Source organism: Lates calcarifer, linkage group LG17 (assembly GCF_001640805.2).
Source record: "Lates calcarifer isolate ASB-BC8 linkage group LG17, TLL_Latcal_v3, whole genome shotgun sequence".
In the NCBI taxonomy this organism is placed as follows: domain Eukaryota; kingdom Metazoa; phylum Chordata; class Actinopteri; family Centropomidae; genus Lates; species Lates calcarifer.
In genome coordinates this window covers 1,833,588-1,856,953 of record NC_066849.1, presented here as the reverse complement: position 1 = coordinate 1,856,953, position 23,366 = coordinate 1,833,588, and the positions used below count along the sequence as shown (strand labels likewise).

General features: G+C 38.2%; 1 protein-coding gene across 4 annotated transcripts in view; it reads right to left on the bottom strand.

Annotated features, from left to right (window-relative positions):
* The window catches only part of nlgn1 (neuroligin 1), a 309,442-nt gene that overhangs the window by 151,275 nt on the left and 134,801 nt on the right, over window positions 1-23,366 (bottom strand). For all 4 annotated transcript variants that reach the window (XM_051077176.1, XM_051077177.1, XM_051077178.1 and 1 more), the window contains one exon: window positions 21,900-22,052. In XM_051077176.1, the coding sequence (XP_050933133.1) occupies window positions 21,900-22,052 (153 nt within the window). The remainder of the gene's footprint in view (window positions 1-21,899; window positions 22,053-23,366) is intronic.

The following is a 23,366-nucleotide window of genomic DNA, read 5'->3' as shown; positions in this document are numbered from 1 at the left end:
TTTGATAATCCATATGCCAACAAACCAACTCCAGATCCCTGCAGTGTAGCGAAGTTACAGCTACATAGCTAACCTTTGCTTGTTTGCAGTTCACTTAACAGCCGCTGGTATTGCTACATACAGAATCTGAATGGACATGTATTATATATTCATAGTAAAAGCTTTTTTTTTTTTTTTTAATTTATAATGGTTTGTGCCTCTACGTGCATCCTAGACCACCTACCCTTTAGAAACAATAAAGCTAAGACTGGAAGTAGGGAAGATCAGATTTACAGTAAATAATAATAATAATAATAATAATAGACTTTTCGGGGCATTTTTGAGTCTCCTATCTCCTATCCCTGAATACACTGTACACAATGTCCTATGTACAGAATGTTCTTTAGTTACTGACATATAAATAAAAAAACAATTTAAAAAAATGTAAGTCAAAATACATGCATAATAATATATCAAATAAATAAATATCGAATTAAGAAAATTTGTGGCTGGTAATCAAGTTACTTGTAATTTCTACAGTCAAGATTGCAGATAATGGCTGTGCTTTATTTTAACAATAACACTGACGTAACACTGAAGAATGACTCATCCTACACATAACAGTACATTCAGACATTCTAAGTGTCTAACCTCTCATCAGTATTGAGATGCTTTATATTGTGACATTCTTTTCTTTTTTCTCTCCACTTTTCTCTCATAATATGACTCATACAATCCTGGTGGCATCTGTGTTTGTGTGTAGATAAACCAAATGTATGAATGTGCATGTTTCATTTGTATGCTCACACTCATGCTGCGACCCTCCCATTCTACCACATCCAAAGGATTTAGATCCAGATCTGGTGACTGGGGAACTCCATGGTAAACCTGTGTGTAGATTTCCTCTGCTGCTACACTCATCAAGATGTTTCTTTTGAATTATTTATTTATTTATTTTTACCACTATAGTACATCATATGATTGAATGATATGCAGTGATAATGTAAATGCTTAATCATCTATTGATATTCAACAGCAATCAGACACTGACCATCAGCTAGTCAAGTGGCAATCAGGAACATTGATATCATCACTAACAAATGAGCTAACATCCTGCTTAGTTTTCCAGTAACAACTACATTACTAACTAACAAGTCTGCTTAGATTTAAAAATTATAATAATAAAAATAGATCCATTTGAATCTGTCCAGCTCTCTGATCTGTCTTGGCTGCATTAAGAAGAATACTCACCCGACTCTGTGGGGATTCAAAGCTAGATCAAATTAGATTTTTTGCATTACACAGAATGCTTACAGATTGTAATTTGCCTTGGCAAGGACCATGTATCTGGTGGAGTTTTTCCAAATATGGTTAAATGAAATACTGCACTAATATTATTCTGGCCTGGACCTCCTCTCAGTGATCCAGTGAGCCAGTGTGCTCTGTTAATGGAGCGAGACAAGGGCACTGTCCTACAAAGGCAGGGAGCAATAACAACAGAAACTTCTGTTTAATTCTAAGGAACGTCATGTGACTGATTAACAACATTCTGATGGTGAAAATGGTGAAGAGTTCGGTGACATATGAAACACATGTTTTCAAGAGATGGGTTTTAAAATGACATAACACCGATGGTATAAAACCAACAAAGGCAAAAAATTGCCTTCCACTTCTGCTGTTCTCCAATGGGCAGCTAATTTCACTACTGTCAAAATATGACTGTGGGGCCACACTTGTCTCTCTTAAATGTAAATGTTCCAATTTCATCTCTGGCTAAAGTCAAATTGAATTAACATCCTTAATACATTCTTTACCCTTTGTTGTGTTTTGCTTTCACTCCCCCCCTTTCTGTCTGTCTCTCTGGCTACTAGTGACTGGTCTGTTATAAAGCTAGTGTGGCCGCGATGCTCGAGATGTGAAATTGAAAAGCCAGTCAGCTGGTTAAATATCCTATTTATTGTCACTCGCTAATGAAAACAATCTTTCACTGTTAAATTTGAATAGTTGAAATTGCATTTAAAAACACATAAACCAAGAGAGCCTGACAAATGTGAGATGATAGTGAGAGACGGTTGGCGGTTGGAGGGGCAGAGGAGAGGGAGGTGTAGACAAGTAGAACAAGAAAGAGCCAATGTGCTGCTCATTATAGAGGCTGTAGAAACATCCCTACTTAAAATGTATATAAAAGAAACACAGGTTGCTATGTACCCAAGTGGATTTTTTGTCCTCCGTTTATGTCTCTCCTTTCTTCACCTTATGTCACTATAAAGCCCAACAAACCTAGTTAGTGTATACCAATCCAAATATACCAAGCTGCTGTATGTGTTTTCACCCCCTGTCCAATGGCTCTCCCTGGTATCTAAGCATTGTATTTTTAACTATGAATGGGAAGGTCTGCATAAAAGTGGTTATAATGGCTATAAACAATATAAACATGTATTGTTGCCATGTCCAATCCATCTAAAATTTAATAGGTCTTTAACATTATATAACATGTGGCTGTAACCAGTGCAAGTGAAGCAGCATAGGCATCACACTATATAAGGAGAGACTCAAAAAGCACATATAACATTAAACATTAAACAAATACTCTCATAATTAGTCATAAAACCAGTGTTTTGGACATTGCAATTTATTGTTGTTTTATACAATCAAGGCCACATAGGTCACATAAGTGCGTAAATCAAAATTGTTTACCTTGCCTTTACTGACCTCAATAACAACTAACGACAATAACTGTCCAGACCAGAATATCAGTATGCTTTGTTGTATGTTCAAAGACTTAAAACAGCCAATTTTTGAGTTTTCATCAGAAGGACCTCTTGAGACAGTGCAAATGAAAACTCTTTGACAGACTGTCTGTTTGCATCAATTCTCATCCCCAACCCTGACAATTTTTTGTAACCTTAAACAAATAGGGTTTATTTGGCTGTTTTCATTTATTTCTACTTTAGATAAACTAATATAATCCTCATAGGATTCCTTGAGTCCGGTGAAGTCTCTAATAGCGATTGTGAGCTGTAGCTATGACAAAAGTGTAACACTGTGCCACAGATGGCTCCAAGTTAAAATAAATAAATAAATAACACTGTGCCAACAGTTGTGTGGTCATATTGGCACTACTGATTTAAACACAGAGGGATCATGCTACACCGGAGAATGCACTATGATACTGCTGTTCACGCTGCATCAGCCTCATAAAGGCTGAGGCTACAAAGTCAGATACAGACCCCTTGGTTAGAGATCAATAGCTGTGGTCAGATAAGGTTGCAGAGGTCTTCAGCCTGGGGAGGCAAGCCCATGTTTATAACGAGAGAGTGTGGCATAAACAAGAGGGAAAAGTACATTTTGGGTTTTTTTGGCCAATCAGAGACTGACACTGTGGACACACAAAAAAAACAATACTTCCTCAGATCATTATTGATTGCAGACTTACAAACCTAATAATAGTGATAGGGGAATAGGGAATAAGTAGTCTTGGTAACTGAAACAGTTAAAAGCTCCATGTTGTTCCAAATCTAAAAAGAGTTTAAGTTGTTTGAGTTTCTTTTACCTGGTCACTAACTATAAGGCGTTCTCACGCTGTGTTCTACTATAGGTGGATCAATAAACGCCATTGTGGAGATTTTGCGAAATGCCAATGACAATTACTGAGATTACAACCAGCCACAGAGTAACATGTCTGTTAAACCATTATTATTTTCTTTTTCTTGCCAAATCTGTTGTCCTCTCATTGTCTTGTTCTTCAAACCACTGATATCAGAGAAGCACTCCATGTCCAGGATCAAGCTGCTAAATCAATTCCCCTCAAACCAGGCCAATCACAATCACTTGAATGTGATTGCAGCTCTCACAGAAAGACCGCACAGTGCCAAAACGTCTTCCACTGCTCGCCCACTGTTACTGCTGGATATGGGGCCTGTTACACTGGAGCTTAAAAAAAAACAGGTTCTGTTGCAGTGTTGCCCTGTACTTTCAAAGCACTTTGAAATTTAAATACATAATGCATGACACCTACTAATAGGAGATCAGCACTTTTGGCTTTATTTTATCTTCCAGACTACTTTGGACAGTGTCAAATAATATCCCAGTTTAAGCTAATTTCCCCCCAGTGCCAAGAACGGTTATTTCACCTGAGATGCAGATTATACCTGTCCCACTGCACAGTTCTGAAGCATGGAAATACAAGCTCCAGCTACAGATATGATTAAATTATCAGTGCACTGAGAATTAATTTTGTTCTATTTGATCAACTGCATTCATCTCCACAGTAGAAGTCTCTACAGAGTAATTAACACAATTTTTGTCCTGAGCAATTCATTACACCAGGTTCAGTTGGCCTTCAGACCTTACTTGAGTTGGGTTGGATTTTAAGGGAGCAGGATCTGCTTTGAAAACATCTAGAACACAGTGGGCTTCATCAATAGCAAGCTAACTGTAGCAACTGAGACAGAAGCCCAGCCCAGTATCCCTAAGGGGTAATAGATTTCAACAATTTTCATGCTTGAGATCAGACCAGTTCTCCAACTTAAACAGCTAGATAGGTTGCCCCCACCCCTGGGACCTATACCAATGGCAGGTGTAGCAGACTTTTATTACAGATAAAAAAAAAACAAAAAAACATTGTTGACTTTCCTTTACATAAGAAGACACACAGTGGTCTCCTGGGTGAAAGTCTTGTGTTTTGTTTTGTCAACTCATCTATCCATCTCTCCTAATGCAGATCATTTACTGTCCATCAACTGAACTTCATTCACTGATAAAAGCTGTGAAAAAATAACATGCATACACATACATACATGCAGTCTAAACAAAGTGTTAATGTTGCCAAACCATAACCATAACAATACCTTAAACATGGTATATTTCCCATGAACACAACTGCTTCCTAACCTTTAGGGCTGACTCAGGACCACCCTGTAGTTATTCTACTATGCTGGGCCTGGACTACTTAGAGACTTCCCATGATGCACTGAGCTCTTCTCTCCTTCTCCATCTGTATGTATTCATATCTCATAAAGGCATATTTCTAACCTGACATCTTCTCTCTCCCATAGTTTTGTGCTCTCTTGTCTCTTTCCTCCTGTTGCTCTCTGCAGGTATTTCTGCCTCTGGTGCTGTGGAGTCTGGATCTGTGACCACAAGCAGCCTACTGCCCCTATGATCCTGTTCAACACACACTGCTATTATTATTATTATTATTATTACAATTGCCTTACATCTCTATATGGAATTTGCTTGTGCTTTGCTCCTTTTCCTCTCTGTCTATCTCAGTGTTTCTCTCTCTTAACTCTGCTGATTGAGGCAGGGAGCTGCAAACCATGAGCCCGGTTCTGCTTGAGGTTTCTGTTCCATAAAAGGAAGTTTTTCCTTGCCACTTTCCCTTCTGTTGTGATTTGGTGCTATGTGAATGCAACTGAATTAAACTGAACTGAATCTTAACTATACCCTGATTAGTTGCCCTAAAGTTGTAGAAACCTATCATCATTTGCAAAAGTTCACATGGGATATTCAAAAATATTGTCATTGAATACCATCTAGGGATTAGGAGATTTGTTCAGTATCAACATTTTGACTGGTGACTATCTTAGGAAGGCAAAATAGCACACAGGGAGCATCTACCAGCATTCCTCCTCACCTCACACTGCATTTGACACATTTTATTCTGTTTCATATATATATATATATATATATATATATATATATATATATATATATATATATATAACAGAATTGCTATTTGAGAAGACTACCTGTATATTTTTGCTCGACTAAGATGTGAGGTTGACAAGAAGGCGTGTGGTTAAGAGAGACAGCTAGCGAGTCGGTTATCTTCCAGCAACACCCCGTCTATGTGAGAACCTCTCTATGTGGATCACTCATTAAAGCACAGCAGTGGGTACTGATAAAGAGAATGGGATTACTGTGATTAATACCATGTGTCACTTGTAATGTCCTTAACAGAATGGATCATGGAGCTGCATACACACATGCCTGAGTGTGCAGACAAACACACACATACTCACTTTTATTTTCAAAATGATTTTGGAAATTGGGAAAACTTTTGAAGTGTTATTTATTACAAGCAGGCGTTGTAATGTTGAGGTCACCTCTCACAGATAACTCCATAAAGAGCTTTTTTTTTTCTTTTTTTCCTTTGCCAAAACATACACTTACATAACACCATGCTACACACACACACATACATACACATACACACACACACACACACACACACACACACATACATATGCACACTTATACTGTCACCCTTGGTGATTAGTCACAGTTTTGTCACCCTAGGGCCCCCTAGGAAACCAGTTGCGATGTGTGAATTCCAAACATAGAAACACTGCTGGTGTGTGTGTGTGCGTACTTCTTTTTCTGTGTGTGTGTGGTGTATATGGGTGTCTTGGGCTGTTTGGCAAATCCCAAGAGTTCTGCAGTATGTGTGCAGAGTCCCCAAATTGAGAGAGAGAGATAATAAAAGAGAAGCAAACACACACACACACACACACACACACACACACACACACAGCAAGAGATGTGACAGTAACCTGAAAAAAGGAGGCTAGGAATAAGTGTGTGTGTGCTGTGTGGGACAACCCCTGGCTGAGGCTCTGTCTGGCCCTAAGGCACAACAGATGTTGCTCTATTGCCCATGACTGCACGCACACGCACACACATACACACACACACACATACACACACACATACACACACACATACACACGGTGACATACATATACGTTATACATATAAGTATCAGTCAGAAAGGAATATAGACCTGGCGAAAACAGCACAGTCTATCTGTCTGTCTGTCTGTCCCCCCATTAAGTCCTAGGCATCATCTTTACATACTCATTTAGCCCTATCTATGGGCCTATGGTTTCCTTTAGAACCTGACATGAGGACATTTCCTTTGTATTTATTTATTTTTGAAGTTTGTCTCATGTGATATGTGTAAGAAATCGATCATTTCTTTTGGATTGTATGCAGATTAACGAGTGGTGACTCTGGATTAGCTGTGGCTGATGGTGATGCATCAGCATGGTATTGATGCTCACTTTCATGTTCTTACTCATACCTTGTTGTTACTCTTTGATGTTGCTGGCGGGATGCAGTTATGTGTCACAGGCTCGTTAACGGACAGCCAATTTGCGGTTGTCATCAGGAAACTGCTTAACTACAAAATGATTTTCATATTCATGAGTTACCTAAAATGTATCACTGTTTGAAAATGTCCAACTTTCCAAAGATTCTGTGATGAACAGATCCAGCATCATGAGGCATAAACTAACAAAATGACAGTGTCAGCTGGTATATGGTTAGTATTCTGTTATAACCTGGTATATGGTTATAACCTGGGTTACATGCAGGCTTTTAGAGGCTAGGCTCAGGCTATAAGCTGGGTCAGCAGCGGTTAAAGTGCAAGCATCAATAAATGTATGACGAAGGAAAGGTCTCCCCGGGGCAGTAAATGAATTGCTCCTCTGCTTTCATTTCTACATCAGAGAAGCCACTGACCAATACACACACACACACACACACACATATGCAGACACACACACAAACAACTTGTCAACATCATGACCAGTTCACAGCTCCCAGGGGGCCAGTTATGAACCTGCAAGGCCAGCGTTTATAGATCCTACTCCAGTTTTCTCCACTAATACACAAACACATACCTACACTCAAACACACAGGTGATATGGCTGGACTGAACACTAATATATACTTAATCTGTCTGGGAGGTGTTTCTCCGGGGCGCTTGTTAGACCTGACTAAACTTGAGCTGTAACTGACAATATGTCTGGTGTCATGCCACAGCAGAGGTTAACCTTAAAACTAAATTTTGTTTGTGGTGCTCAAACATTGAAAAATGCAACCTCAGTGTCACTACAGAATCCAGAACACAGCATTAAAGGTTTTCACTGGGACTAAATCTCAAAATCCTGGACACCACTAGCATTGAGAAAATATTTATTTTGCAATTTAGTGCAAGTAAATCTTTCATTCACTCTGTCTACAAGGCCTGTGCTAGCATTCAAATTTATCATTTATGTGCATTATATGCTTTTCTAAAAAGTAATTCTAAAAATATAAACTTTTGTGGAGAGGATTTGTGTTTCATGGTGTTTCCACTATGTTTCTTACCACTAAGGGCATATATCATTGTCTTACAGCCAAACAGATGAACATATGGACATCAGATTGTTTTTTGCTGTAACTGCCATTGTTGTGAGTCTTATCTGAAAGCCTTAATGTATGTCATCCTATGTAAAATGCACAAAACTGAAGAAAAACAGAGGCAAGATCATTTGCATTCTAAAAAGTAATCAAGACTCAAGTCACTTCAGATTTGAATGACAGTCACATACAGACAGAGAGGAAGAGAGAGAGAGCAAAAGAGAGAGCTGATTAACAGAAGGTGTGTGTATAATGAAGATAGATGTTGGTGTAAACACAAGTGGCTGAGGCCCTGCAGTGCCGCCATGTTGGAGGGGGAAACAGAATTATTAATAATTATGCATATTAATATTGATGATTAAGTGTTTGATATTAATGGTTGCTCCCCTAATTAGCATCAGCAGGATGCAATATGCTGCAGATTAATTTTACACATGCAAATCAAGCAGTGAGTCTGCAGTGATGACGCTGCATCTCTCTCTCTCTCTCTCTCTCTCTCTCTTTCTCTCTCTCTCCCCCCATCTCTATGATTTAACCAGTGTTACAGTGTGTTTACTTGCACAACATGCTTGAGGGTGTGTTTGCTCAACATCTTCTGGTGGTTTTCTTAGCACAGGATTCACTGACTACAAAGTCATTGTTGTAACATGAGCCGAAATAATAAAGGAAACTGACTTTGAATTAAATTTGTAATAAAAAAAAAATAGAGCCCTACAAGGTAAACTTACTCAACTACATATCATGTGATTCCCTCCATCTGTCTTGACAGGGATGGTACATTTGCATTATTTGATTTTTTTTTTTTTTTTTGTCTGCATTTAACAGACATATTGCAAGGGTTTATTTGTGTTTTAGACAGCAAAGATCATCACTATAAAGCTGAAATTGAAAGACGGATATGGAAGTCCAAAGTTACAGTGCCATACAAGCCAATATACGCACCACACTGGTCATCATCACACCATTTTATCATCTTAACACTAACAAATAGCTTGTGGTTTAAAGCTGTACTTCTCAATATTGTTTCTATACATTATCAATGGCTCAAATACATATAATGTAAGAAGAATCACTGGATGGGACAAACCATTTTAGCATCTTTTAGCAGGTTGTTTTATTTTACAGCCAGCACCTTTACTGTTTCGGCTCACGGTGTTTCTGTTTTCAGCAGCAGTCAGCCATTTTCAGCAACAATATCTTTGATAACCACTGCATACTACCTGTCCAGCAACATGGAGAGGGCTTTTACAGTCTCTCTGCAAAACCTTCACTTTTACAGAAAGACTGGTGAAAAACACCCTCAAAGACAGAGTGCACTGACTTGAGGAAGCTAGTGGAGTAGCAGGCAAACAGGAAGTGATGTCAGTACTTTGGCTCTCTATGAGGACACGTTTATGAGACAGCACTTGGATACTAACAGACATATCAGTTTGACTATGCACACATATATACTTGCTGGTTTTTGTTCATTTACCAAAACATTATGGTTTTTTTTTTTTTGTTGTTTGTTTGTTTTTTTACAGATATTGATAACTTGTGGACTATGTAATAGTATTGGCTTTTCAAAATACATCTTATGCCAATAAATAACTGAACTGAATTCAAAGGAATGGACATAAAAAGAAACAGAGAGACAGAGGACAGTAATACTTTAGGGAGATGAAGAGAAACAACAGGATCTTCCTCCTTCTCCACCACCTCCTCGTCCTCCTTTATCCTCCATATTGTTCTATTATTTCCATCGGGAAAAATAAATGAATACACGGCAAGGGGTGAGAGCGGAAGCAGGGAGAAAAGAGAGGGCTGACCTTTGAGAGGATTATGGGATTTGTGTTAGAACAAAGCGAGGAGGCAATATGGCAGATGTATTCTGTAAAATAGACTACTTAGCAGCGAGACACTGTGATTGCAAAGAGAGCAAGCCAGTGGGAGACAAAAAGGAGAGGATCGTTGTATTAATGTAAAGCTTTATGAATAGCAGTTCACGGGGGGATGGGGCGATGTGCTCATACTAGCAGAGTATGAGGGAGTTTGTTATTCAAGTGAAGTGGGAATGGGAGGGTGGGACATTTGATGGACTGCACTTTATTGTTGTTCTCATTAATGTTATACTGGTTGTGTGTGATGTCGCTCTCCTGAAAGTTTTTAATGCAACATTTGGACCATATATAAATTACTTCTGATAGATACTTGTATAAAGACTGTCAAATGCATAGATATGTAATAATATATCATTAGATTAGTCACATACCACTAAAATGCCTGAGAGAGTAAGTGGTAAACAATGATGGAAAGAGAGGGAAAAGACAGACAGAAACACACACACACACACACACACACACACGATACAAAGCAAGAGCAGTGAATCCTCATCCTCTGCCTACTGGACAAAAAACAACAACATATACACTGCATATAAACACACTCCCACACACTCTCAAAAAACACACAATGCTGTTCAACTAAACTAGGATTTTGTGTTGAAGTGGCCTCAGTGTAGCTCCATCAACCTGATGCTAAATTTGTCAATTGTCAATGTAAAATACTGAAATATATATAAATATATGTGAAAATGTGTGTGTGTGTGTGTGTGTGTGTGTGTGTGTGTGTGTGTGTATGTGTGTGTGTATTTATTTATTTATTTTATAAAAGTTAAAGGTCAGTATTCAATAGTTCTGCAAAACACTGGATTGTATTCAACATAGGTTTTTGTTTGGTTTTGTTGTTGTTTTTGTTTTTTTTTTTTTTTTTTAAGTTGAATATCAACCATTTAGTTTCTATCCCACAGTACACTTATAGTTAAAGTGAAGGGTTTTTTAAATTAATATTTATTGTGGGTCTATGACAAGAAATGAACTCCAGTCCTATCGGTAAGTCTGATGTGCTACACACACACTGTTTAAGAGCACACCATTGCCTGCCCTGGTACTGGACAGAAATCAACAGGAGCAAAATTTTCCAATGCTGATGCAATTTGTAGGATACCAGGTTTAGCTATCTAAAATGAAGGACACATACATTTTTGTAATGTAACCCATTATTCAGTTTTAATGCACAGTCTGTTTAGGATGACAGAGCCTTCATTTTGGTAACAGAAGGTATAACTGTCAGACATCTAGTATTTAATGAAAGCTACATATTGACCAAATTATCTGTCTAACCCTCAAATGAATACACATAACATTTGTCTCGTTTTCACACACTCATGCTGTTCCTCCCTCCCTCCCTCACTGCCTGGTGTCTCAGCAAGACACTCCTATCTGACCTCTAAAAATATGGCAATGGCAGATTTGTGACTCGTGCTGATAACCAATCAGACGGCTTGTGTTGTGCAGGGCACATGACCCCCGTCGAGTCCTAAATCACATTTTCTCTTCATCGTTCTCTCTCTCAGTCTCTCAGTCTTCTTTATTGCTTGTTGGCAATGGTTTTATTTGGTACCAGCAGATAGTATAGTGAGCTCCTCAGTGGGCAATACAGAGACTGACAGCCTGAGAATCTGAAAAGATCAAAACCAGGTTTACCTGCAACTACATCAGGCCAGTGAACAGAGCAGAACGATGAAGTTATATGTATGAAAAATAAAATTATGGCTTTAAAAATATTATCACACAGACAGTTGTTCAGAGTCAGGAGTGGTCCACTCCTCTACATATGTAGTTTGCAGTGATCAGAGCTGCTACACACCACACACTTTGATCCTGCTGCTACACGTGTCCATCTGCTGCACTAGCCCCATTACGCACACACGCGCATACACATGTTCAAGCATGCATTCACACTTTAGCAGAGGCCAAAGCTTTGATCAATAAATAACACTGTCACAGGGGGTTCTGTAAACACACACAGATATCTACACATGCAGTTTGCAGTGAGGTGCCTGCTAATATCTTGGTGTGGAGGGATGTAATCTCTGTTTTTTGTTTTTTTTTCTTGACGCGCCATCTGTACCCTGCTCCCCTGCCCAGCCAGTCAGCTTCTATCCAACCTGTAGCCAATTAGCTGGACCCTTTGGCCAATGCCAGGCCAACAGTAGCCTTAACACAAAAGGCCTAGTCCACATGTATACAGGCATGTATTAAAGCAGGTTTTCCCTCACTGTGTCCACATGGAAATGCAAAAACAACTGATCAGCTGAGCAGCTATATGACCCCAACTAAAAGTTATGTTGGACAATCAGAATCCTGCTAACAACAATGGTGCATTGAAGCCAAAAATGCAGTTTTCAATAATATCAATGATAAAAACAGTTTCACTGTTGATTTTCAATGATCTTTATGTGTGGAAGAAAGGCAAGAAATCCACAGAGAAAGCTACCAGTGTACGCGTGGACTCAGCCTAACTGAGACTAACTGAGATTCAACCATAAATCTCTAGAAAAGTGAATCCCACTTTGCCTAGAGAGCCAACTTCATGACTAATCAAACAAATCATGCAATCAAATCCAGTTTTATTGTCCAGTTGTTAGGCCTATATTTTATATTACATGTGGCTATCGAGAGAACAGCTGGATGAATAGCTCAATCAGGCTCTTTTCTGACAGATCAAAATCAAAATATCATGAGATATCATGGAATGGTTTTAGTCTGTCATACTGATTGAAAGCAGTTTCTGAACCATTCTGCTCCCTTGTCACATGATGATCTGTAATGTGGCCTTAGAGTTTTGTGGGGGACAAACATATTGAATATCCATGCAAACATTTGATTGCGCCAATACAAAACTAAGAACAGCGGCCTTGCAATTGCACAACACATTGGTTTTTACTGTTGATTAGACAAGACAGAGAGAAAGAGAAGAAAATTCATGCAAAGGAAATGATGATGTGAAAAAAAGAAAAAAGGGAGTCAAAAGGAAATGAGGTGGAAAGAAAAACTAGGACAGACTTAATCTGAAAGCTCATACAGAAATGCAGAAATATTGTAATTGCAGCGATTTGGTTTTTAATGGTTTTTAATGTCAGTTGCTTATTTTCTGAAATACATTGTGATTCTTATAGTAGACTTGATAGTTGTTTAAAAAACAAGCTGTATGAGTTTTCAGAACATGCAGATCTTGCAGATGCCAGTTGTGGAAGCAGAGGTGAATGTCTTTAGCATACATTAAGCACGTTCTGCAGTTTAGTTAGTATTGTTGAGATTAGTAGAATTAGGAGTAATTTTAGTTTGCTTCAGTTAATTCATTTCATATTAGTATTTTTAGTATTTAGGTTACAGTATATCATGATTGAAGAGCATGACAAAGAAGGGAAAAAAGTTATTCAGATAAGAAAAAAGCAGAAAAGGACAGGAAGGAAAACAATTTAGAGTGTATCAGGGTAAGCATGCACATACAATAATACTGGTAATGCACATACAATAATACTGGTAATGCTGGTTTCATTTGACCTATTTTGGTATCAAAGAGCGATTTGTGTCTTGCAGAACTGTTGTATTGCTTTTTTGTGTTGTAATGGTAGACACAAGTGACCAGTAGCATGGTGATATATCAGGCAAAAATTCAGTGTTTTTATTTATTATTTAACTATGACCATGATATTTATTGTATTTATCACCACCTTTATCAAGTGCATTTAGTAACTTGGACATAAGAATGTATTATAGGGGCAATGTGTAAGAATTGGCCAATTGTTGAATTCATACTCCAAACAAATGTGTGGGGCTGCATATTGACTGGTCCATTGATCATGAAGTTTTTACCAGCCCTAGTTAAGTTTCTGGTTATTTTTTGAATATTTTAAATTTATAGACTTACATATAGTCTATTTAAAGTCACTGTATAGTGATTTTGAAAGTTCCACTTTCGGTGCCCCCCACTGATACCAAAAATGACACTTGCACAGACTAGGTTCTGGGTAGAAAAATGGCAAAACGTTGGTCTAGAGCTTGGAAGGTTTTTGAGAAATATCATTCAAGCTCAGATAAGTTATTACTAACTGCAGGTGAATAATTGTAATACATTTAAGTTTATCCTTGATCTTGAAATAGTAGTTTGACGAAATAATCCAAATTGAGTCATTTACAAGCTATTCTAAGCAACACGTCACATGTTCATCACATTATGGTTTTCTCAGTTGGAGACTGGATGGAGATTGATCTGTTGCAAGCTTGGTACCTGTAATGATTCATCCATATCACTTTCTCGAATTCCTCATCCATATTGGCTTGATGAACTCCCATGCTTACCTTTAAACTTGCACCTGAAATGCAAGTGAATGCTGTGAAGGCTGCTGCTTTAGTAGTGGAACTTTTTCTTTTTTTTTTTTACTCCACTTTAAGCTCTGCCATTGGCTGAATGAAACCAGCTGCAATTAAATTGTTTATGCACTGATGTTTAGTTTTAGGAATCATGCTTTAAAAGATTGTATAACCAGACTGTAGCTGTAGTCATGTTTAACACATAGTAAATTAAACATGCATATTATTGTTTGCATAATGGTGGTACATGGCAAAAGTTGTGGCTACAGACACCTGGCACAGTGGAGCATGCCCAGATGGTCCTCTGTTGTCCTGGCCTTGACCAGATTAATCTGATCCACAGACCTGCTGTAAACCTTGTTACGCCAACCCTGCTGTTGCCAGATCAACATTAGCATAGCATAGCATAGCACAGCTTCCATTAGCATTGCAGCCCGCTTACTGAAATCATTATAGTAACACATTATGCCAATGAAATTGAGCCAAATGAGCAGGACAAAAACAAATGGAGCAATGGCAAACTGAGAGAACCTCACAATGACCAAGAGACTACTACACCCTGACATCAAGAGAGTGCCAACAAAAAAATATCTTGGTTTTCAAATGGTCACAGTCCTAGTGGTTTGGTACAACATGACAGCATTGAGTGCTTGTAATCACACTGCTATTAGCTGATATTTTAGCCAATTTTTTGCTGCCATTTTACATTATTAAAATATTACAAGGCTGGAACATTGCAGGTTATCACAAAGCCTCACTGTTCAAATACAATTATATGAACATTGTATGAAAAAAATTGCATTAGATAAAAATCTACCTGAGGCTGGAACAGCATTTAGGCCATTATGAGGAAGAACTTTCCACTGAAAAACTGGCTGATGATAACATACGGTATATACTGGAATTTAATAAAAGCTCTCATTTGATCCATTCAGTTTAGAAAAATAAATCAAATAATGTTATCAAATAATTATTTCAAATATAAACCACACTGAGTGGAGCAGACGACATTCTAATCAAAAGGCAAATTTGGGCCAATTTCACACTAAATCTGACGGAAAGTTATGGTCTCTGATCATGTTATCTTTTTCTGTTTGGTCTGAGATTTGATTGTACTGCAACTTCTAGCAATGAAACAACTCATATGTGGTTACTTTATAATGGTAAAAGGACACAGGGACTTTGAACTTGTAGGACACAATCTTGCAATTTATCTTTCTATCTGTCCATTTACATCTAAAGGCAACATAAAAATGCCCAAGATGCTCTCAATTATCTGGAGGTTTTCCTCCTTTGTGGGATTTTGGCACATGGCAGGAGAGGAAAGTTTGAAAATATTGCAGAAAATATTACAACAAATCTCAATGCAGCCAATCCTCTGATCAAGGCCCCCTCTGCCTTAAAGCGTTGGATGTCTGCGATGCAGAATCAGAAAAATGACAATAACAAATGAAATCCTAAAATCATTTTGGTGCACTAAATTGTTTGATACGTGCTAAATCAGAACAAGAGAAATCTCACAATATAGTTTTTAGCATGTATATGTATATGTAGACTACTGGTGAAAAGTTTAGAACACCTCCTTTATCCAACTGTGATCTCAGTGTGCATAGTTCAATGTCTCAATGTTTCTGAAATAAAACATAGAAAAAAATAATATACTTGTGACGTTCTTTCTAAAATGGAAATCAAATATTGCTCAAAAGGCTAATTATAACACATTCTGTCCAGTTCATCCCAACTCCACAGTGTTTAAGTTTGGATGTTGTACTGGTCTTCCATCATTTGAACCTTCTAATATTTAGGGTTTTAGGGTGTAACTCTGACAAACTTCTTTTGTCACCTTTTTCTATTACAATAGAAATATACAGTATTATTTCCTGTAGTGCAGTAAATAATGCAGTTATTAATACTTGGCAGGGTGTAGTAATATAGTTCCAACACTGCCTTTGTACAAACAGATGATTTGTTTAAAAAAAGCATACATAATAAAACCTTGAAAAAAACATTTGACTGCTCGCATACATTCCGTATGTCATGTTTTATAGAAACACTGTAAAATTATATTGAAAAAAATTGTGAGATTGATTGGTTGCCTCTATCATGCACCAGTGGTACTGTTGATGTTTCCACAGGTGAGAATCACGTCTTGTGGTAATTTTACTAAACAGAATGAGCAAGTTAGAAAAGACCTTCTTTCCCTCCTTTTTTCACTCATATTGTAAAGTAATTAATTCAATTATTAATTCAAATTATTCCAGATAAAATGTATCACATGCATACAACATTGAAAAAAGTCTGTATGTATCAAGTTAAGGGAAAGCTGGTTCCAACCATTGTACACAGAGGAAAAAGTGTAAGTATAAATCCCAATATTTGAAAGTAAAGTAATCATTAGACACTAATAAAGACTCAAGTGCAGCATTTTGTTTAGGGGTCAGGGGACACCTCTCATAACTTTCTGAATGAGCAGTGTCAGGGCTACAAACAAGGAAGGACGCAGAGAAGAGGCGAGGACTAGAGGAGAGACGGCACCAAGAAAGGCACAGAAAGAGTAATGAACCCAAATCATAGGGATATTTGTTTCAGGGAGAAATAAATTAATAAGTATGAAAATAATAGTCCTCAACACTTAGCCAGCAGGAAATAAACAGAAAATAGAAGGACCAATTACTGTGGGGGGAGAAAAGGAAAGAAGATATACAGGAGAGGGTGGGGGTGGGAGGATTGGTGGTAATATCTGGGTAGGATAAACATTAGGGATAATGCCTATGTGAGAGGGAATGCTCCTCAAGCAAGTAGCACAGTCCTTATTTGGACATAATTAAAACCATGCTTGCTGGATCTAATGTATGGGTGTTTCTGAGGGTGTACTCCATGCTGAAAACTTTGCAGGACACCAAATCTTTCCACCCAAAGTGATAATGAAAAAGCTAGTGTTTGTTTAAGTTTGCATGTTAGAACAAACTTTTTTACTTTTTTTTCGTTGGCTTTCCTGTCTTTTTTTTAACTAATCACGAATACAACATTGACACTTTATTAATTAATTACACTGTAACTACCATATTAAATCCAATTACATCATATCAGTCAATTGTTTTTGAGAAAATTACATCTGCATCTTGTTTACTACCTCTGCCTGCTGGATGGCCATTTTTCTGCATGGTCTTTTCTCTTTTTAGATGTGATTGTGGTGCTGAAAGCAGGGCATAGTTAGAGAAGCAGTGCTGTGCAGAGAAATGGATATTTTACTGGCCAGGTATATCTTAAAACAATCAGAGGCTTGATGAATTGGCTGAATGGCTGATGTATGGCTGGAATGGAAGGGTTATTTGGAGAGGGTTTGAGTCAGGGAAATGCACCTCATCAATCAGCATGATTAAAGGTTTTGGCTGGGCCGAAACAAACTCAACACTGTTCGGGCCTGGCCTTAAAGGCATAGTCCACTGTTTGGAAGAACAACAAACAAATCCCTGGGAAGGTATTGGATTCATGTATTGGCAATTTCAGTCTAAGGCTAGTCAGAAGGGTGACACATTAAAGGAAAAACTTGAAAAAGAACTGTAAAAACATAATGACAATGCCTTCATCTATAGGACATGAGGGGTCAGGGTTTGATGAATATGAAAATGATGTGAAACATATGCTATGGCCTTCACAGTCACTAGATCCTGACCCAATTTAGCGCTCGTGGAAGATTTTGGACTGATATTTTAGACAGCCCTCTCCTCCACCATCATCAAGACACCAGATAAGGAAATATATTTTGTCAAAATGGTGATATGTGATATTCACTGGGGTCAGAGATCAGGATGGAAAAGTAATTTGGGCAGGACACACCTTTCAGTGAGAGTATACTGACACTCTTCAAGCACCCCTCAGAGTATTTAGCTACTTCTGTAGCTTTACTGTTCCCATTATAAACCAGGGAGAAGTCAGATGACAAAGATAATAAATATGTGCCACCCTTAATAATGACACTTTGAAAGCACTCTACCATTAACACCCCATCCCACACACAGGGGGAGCTCCTAATTCATTAAACACACACATGTTCAAACGCCCATGGACAGACACTGACAGTAGCATACTACGTATATACGTGCCCCATGGCCAAATCCATTGTATCCAAGGCCGTTAAACAATAAATACAGCTTTGCGTCAGCAGCTCTGCATATTTAAAGCCACTAATGGCTTCTTGCAAAGCACTTGCTCTCACAGACACACAAACACACTAAGCCAGGGAGAAAAATCACTGGCACGAGAGTAGGGAGTTCTGTCTCTCAAAGCGAACAGGTGCTGCAGTGGCTTGCTGGGTAAGGTCAACCACACACTTTTAACCAGTGGAGGCTAACTAGCTGGCTGAAGAACATAGTTTTGAGCGTGGGAGACAGTTGATTGTTATTCATGAAGGGACATATTAACAGACTCTACACCATTTTCTAGTCTTTTAGCCAAGGATCTTAAATCTCATTTTTGAGAGGTGGTTCGTTGTGAATAGAACTCATTTCAATTAATTCATTCACTGTGTCACTCACAGTCATCAGTCAAGGGGGTTCTCACATGTGGGCTACTCAGAGATGTTTGCAAGAGTGCTCCAAGAGTTTATACTATCTCATGTTTATAGGACTTGCACACTCATCGAGTGATGAGGCTCTGATGTATGTGTGCTCAAAACCTTTACTAATTGCTACACTAAATGGTTTCTTAAGACGGGTAATTTTGGCAGTGGAGTGACTTACTAATCACTTACTTACTTACTAAAAACTGGATGACTGACTAGAAAGCCTAGCGGTTATGAGTCCTACACCTACTGTAGTCGAGTACACACTCCTCCCCTGTCACTCACACACACACACACATATACACACAATCACATGTTTGGTGAGGTAAAGCCGTACACTTTTGTCCATTGCCAGGGGGGTAAACAAACACACAGAGTCTAATCTGAGAGCAAACAGCGGCGCCTCATGTTAACCAGCAGGGATACAGTTTCCCCCAACGCTATGAGGCCTGCAGCAGTTAAGAACTTGCACATCAGAGAGAGAGAGAGAGAGAGAGAGACTGGGGATCTTGCCATGTCCAAAATAATTACAAGTTATAAAATGTGACTGTTTATCCTTTACTTTCCTTGTCCTTGTTGGCATTTTCATCCACGTCTGCACATAGTGTTGTCTCTAATACATAATGGGAGGCACACTGCACTCCAAAAATTCTAAACTAAAAAGTGACATCTTAGCACATAACAGCACTTCACCCCCAAAATGATGAACCTTTACATGGTTGTAGGGCTGCCATGAATATTCTTTTTTCCATTGGCTGTCACTCCATTAATCATGTATTAGTCTATAAAACAAAGCAAAACCCAAGAAGCATTTTTGACCCATTAAAGACAAAATGATTCATTTTTTAACTGTTGTTGTTGATCAGCTAATTCTTGCAATCTGTAGCACTGTGTAATTCTTCTAACATTATTATTTAGCTATAGAGAAGATAATGTGGTGTAAACCATTCAAACTAATTCCACTTTTGCGTCACAAGAGGAAGGGCCAGGACTTGAATCTCAGCTGTGACTACATGCAGGTTTTGAGCTATGAACTTGACTGCAACTGTGAATGTACATTATGTATTGATGTTTTCACAGAATGAACTATATCACTATCTCTATATGGTACTTTTGTCCCCCACACTGGGATAGCCTCCAGCCCCATCATGACCCTGAAAAGGAATAATTGGTAATTGAAAATGAATGAATGATGATGATGGAATGCTTTCTTTAATACCCAGTTGTGGTTTTGGCGGGACTTGAAGGTTAGTCCATGCAGTCACTGGGTAACTGGCAGTTTTATCTACTCAAGACGTGAAACACAATTGCTCAGCAGGCATATGGCTAGAGAATTTCTACTTAGTATACAGTATAAAGTTTTCAACTGATTTCTAGCTGTGAGGAAATTTAATATCAGAGTCTTTCTTCAGATTACACACAGGAACACAAATGAGGTCTTTCATTGATGCTCAGTATTTACAATGCAAACAAATAAATATAAGTCACATAAAAGAAATCAGTGGCTGAATAACATGTTAGACAGCAATACAATGTAGACAATGACAATGTAGACCACCTGCAGAGAACATTAACACTGTGATTCACTTTCTGTTTCTGCTAACATCTCAAGAATTTTCCTTTAAGCCTTATTGTTCTTTCTTCATAGGCACACACAAATATATGCACACACACATGCCCCCAGGCAAATTATATTTTAGTTGAGTGAAAGGCGGATATTGCCCCATATCTTTATTCTGGTATAGTTTAATAAGAAAGGGAGAAAAACCCCAGCAACCAAAACAACATGGATATGAAATCGGCCCCTTCCATTCAAACAAATGAGAACATAATCTCATTTGGAAATGAGGGAGCAAACCTTTGTTTCTGTCATGTGTCACAATATATACCTTCCCTCTGGGTAAGGCAGTGACATCCATACACAGGGGAAAAGGAATTGGGAATTAGACTAATGAGAAGAGATAGGATAGAAGGAGAGGAAAGCAGAGAGATAGGAATTGAAAAAGAAGGGACAGGAGATCAGAGAAGACATTGCCATGATAGATTAAAGGCTACTAAATATAAGAAAGCAGACAGGAAGGGTAGATGCATAAAACAGAGAAAAACAGCGGCAAGCAGGCCAGCTCGTCATGACCCAGCAACATTCAGTGTTGAATAGTCTGTATGGATATGAAGTCTGACACGACACCATTCTGCGTGTCATTACAATCACAAATCACAACAAAAAAAGATGACACATTATCTGCAGGACTCCACCCACAAAAATTAACTCCATGACAAAGTAGGAAAAAAACAAATCACAAGCAAAAACCTCAAAGATTCAAATCCAGCCTTTGAATATAAATATCAGAACTGTGATCAGCACAGCAGCGAGAGCTATATCAGCTGTTATTAACAGAAACAAAGACCAGTGAAACCAAGTGAGGAGCTCAGATTCCTACTAAAGAATCAAATGGTTATCTAGGACCAGTGATTAAAAATGGATGGAGAAGTAGAGGTATTGATCAAATGGAGAAAGGAAACAACAACACCTGAGGTTTTCGCCTACATTTTAGCAGATGACTCTTAGCAAGAAATCTAATATTGAAACATAACATGAAAGAAAGAAAGCAGTTAAAACATGAAATCCCTTGTTTTAGTATTAAGCACTCTGGGATATCACAAGCATCAGTATATGGAACCACGAAGAAAAGACAGAGGAAAGAAGGGAGGAGGAAAGAGAGAAGACAGACACAAAAGAGAAAAGCAGTTGGGAAAGAATTTATAAATTCTAGTGTAGCACTTGCGCTAAGCTAAATGTCAGAATGCAACCAGCAGTGATGCCAAAACAGAATGATAAAAAGACAGAAAGTTGAAAAATGCAGTTGCTATTGTGAGTCTTCATGCCAGCTGATAGAAACCCCAATAATAACAGAGGAACAGATAAAGCAACAATGGTTGTGTATCAAACTTAACAGCAGGATCCTTACCTAGGACGCCCAGCCGGTAGTTAACAGTTATGACAATCACATTCCCATAGCTGGCCAGGATGCTGCCATCAAACATATTTCCAGTTCCTTCCATGTAGGAGCCCCCATGGATGAAAACCATCACCGGCTTAGGGCTTCCACTCTCCCTAATGTCTGAAGGAGGGGAGAGGAAGAGGAGGAAGAGGAGGAAGTGGAAAAGGCAAAAGGACTGATTAGGCGACAGATTGAAGGTGACAGCAAGAAATGCAATTTCAATACTTTAGGGGGCTTTGGCCACCTCTTTAATTTTATTTATTTTGATAAATAATCTTGGCACACTGGCTTTTGAATGCAGAGACCTTGTTAGTTTGAGGCGTCAAACCATTCATTTTTTCTACATGAAGGCCATGACATGTTTCTGGTGATTGGGAAATGTTGTTTTCTTTATTTATTAATCCATTTTAAATTCCATATAGGTGTTAATGAAACAGGATATTTAATGTGGCGAGTCTTAATTTTCCTCCAGGCAATGGTCTGTCAACATGCAAGAGAGGCAATCTAAACTGTCATACCATGTTGAGGAAATATTAATCTGGAAAAAAATCTAATAAGAAATGGCATATTGGGTTTGACAATTTTCTAAAAAAAAAACAAAAAAAAAACACTGCTTTATTCAAGCTATAATTTGAATTCAGGTTAATGTTTCATGGTTGTTCAGCTGTAGAAAAATGCCTAGATTTTGTGAATATAATTCCTGTGAGCACATTTTGGCACCAGGGGAAATTAAACAAAACTAAAAACTGACTGGGACACTTGTCTTTTTAAAGGTTTTTTTTCATGTGAGGGATAAAATGTTGATTCAGCTTTTAAACTGCAGTTCAATCATTTACATAATTACAGTGTAATAAGACACTAGCTAAATATAATATGTGATAGACAATGAGTTGTCATACTGAAAGTACAAACTACAAAAAAGCAGGGGGTGTGTCTCTATATGCAAGGTTTTTTTTTTTTTTTTTATTCACTGTGTAGTTGCATCTGTCAAATATGAGGTTATGGTCAGGGAAATGCTAGCTTGCTCTTAGCAGCAGAATTGTATTAAAATGTGTTACATCTGTCTGATTAGAGTAGAAGAAAGAAGGGCTGCATTGTAAAGCTTTAGCCCTTGACGTAGCTCTAATATGGGTAGGTTGTGAGCTAAAAGGATGAGAAGGCTTGGAGAGATCTAACAACACGCTGCAACCCATGTTCAAAACAAGGTTTCACTTTCATCTTCCCCATCCCAGAGATGAAGCTTTTCATCTTGCTTCCTAACTATCTCCATCAGTATATGCAGCAGCACACAACGTTTACCCCGCTGATGCTTTACCACTGAGGGACTCAGGTCCAAAGAGAGATCAGTAAGTCTATGGGGAATAAAAAATTAACCAAGTAAGAAAATAGAAAAGCGCTACCTTGAGGTGAGAGACTAAAAAAGACTTTCAATTA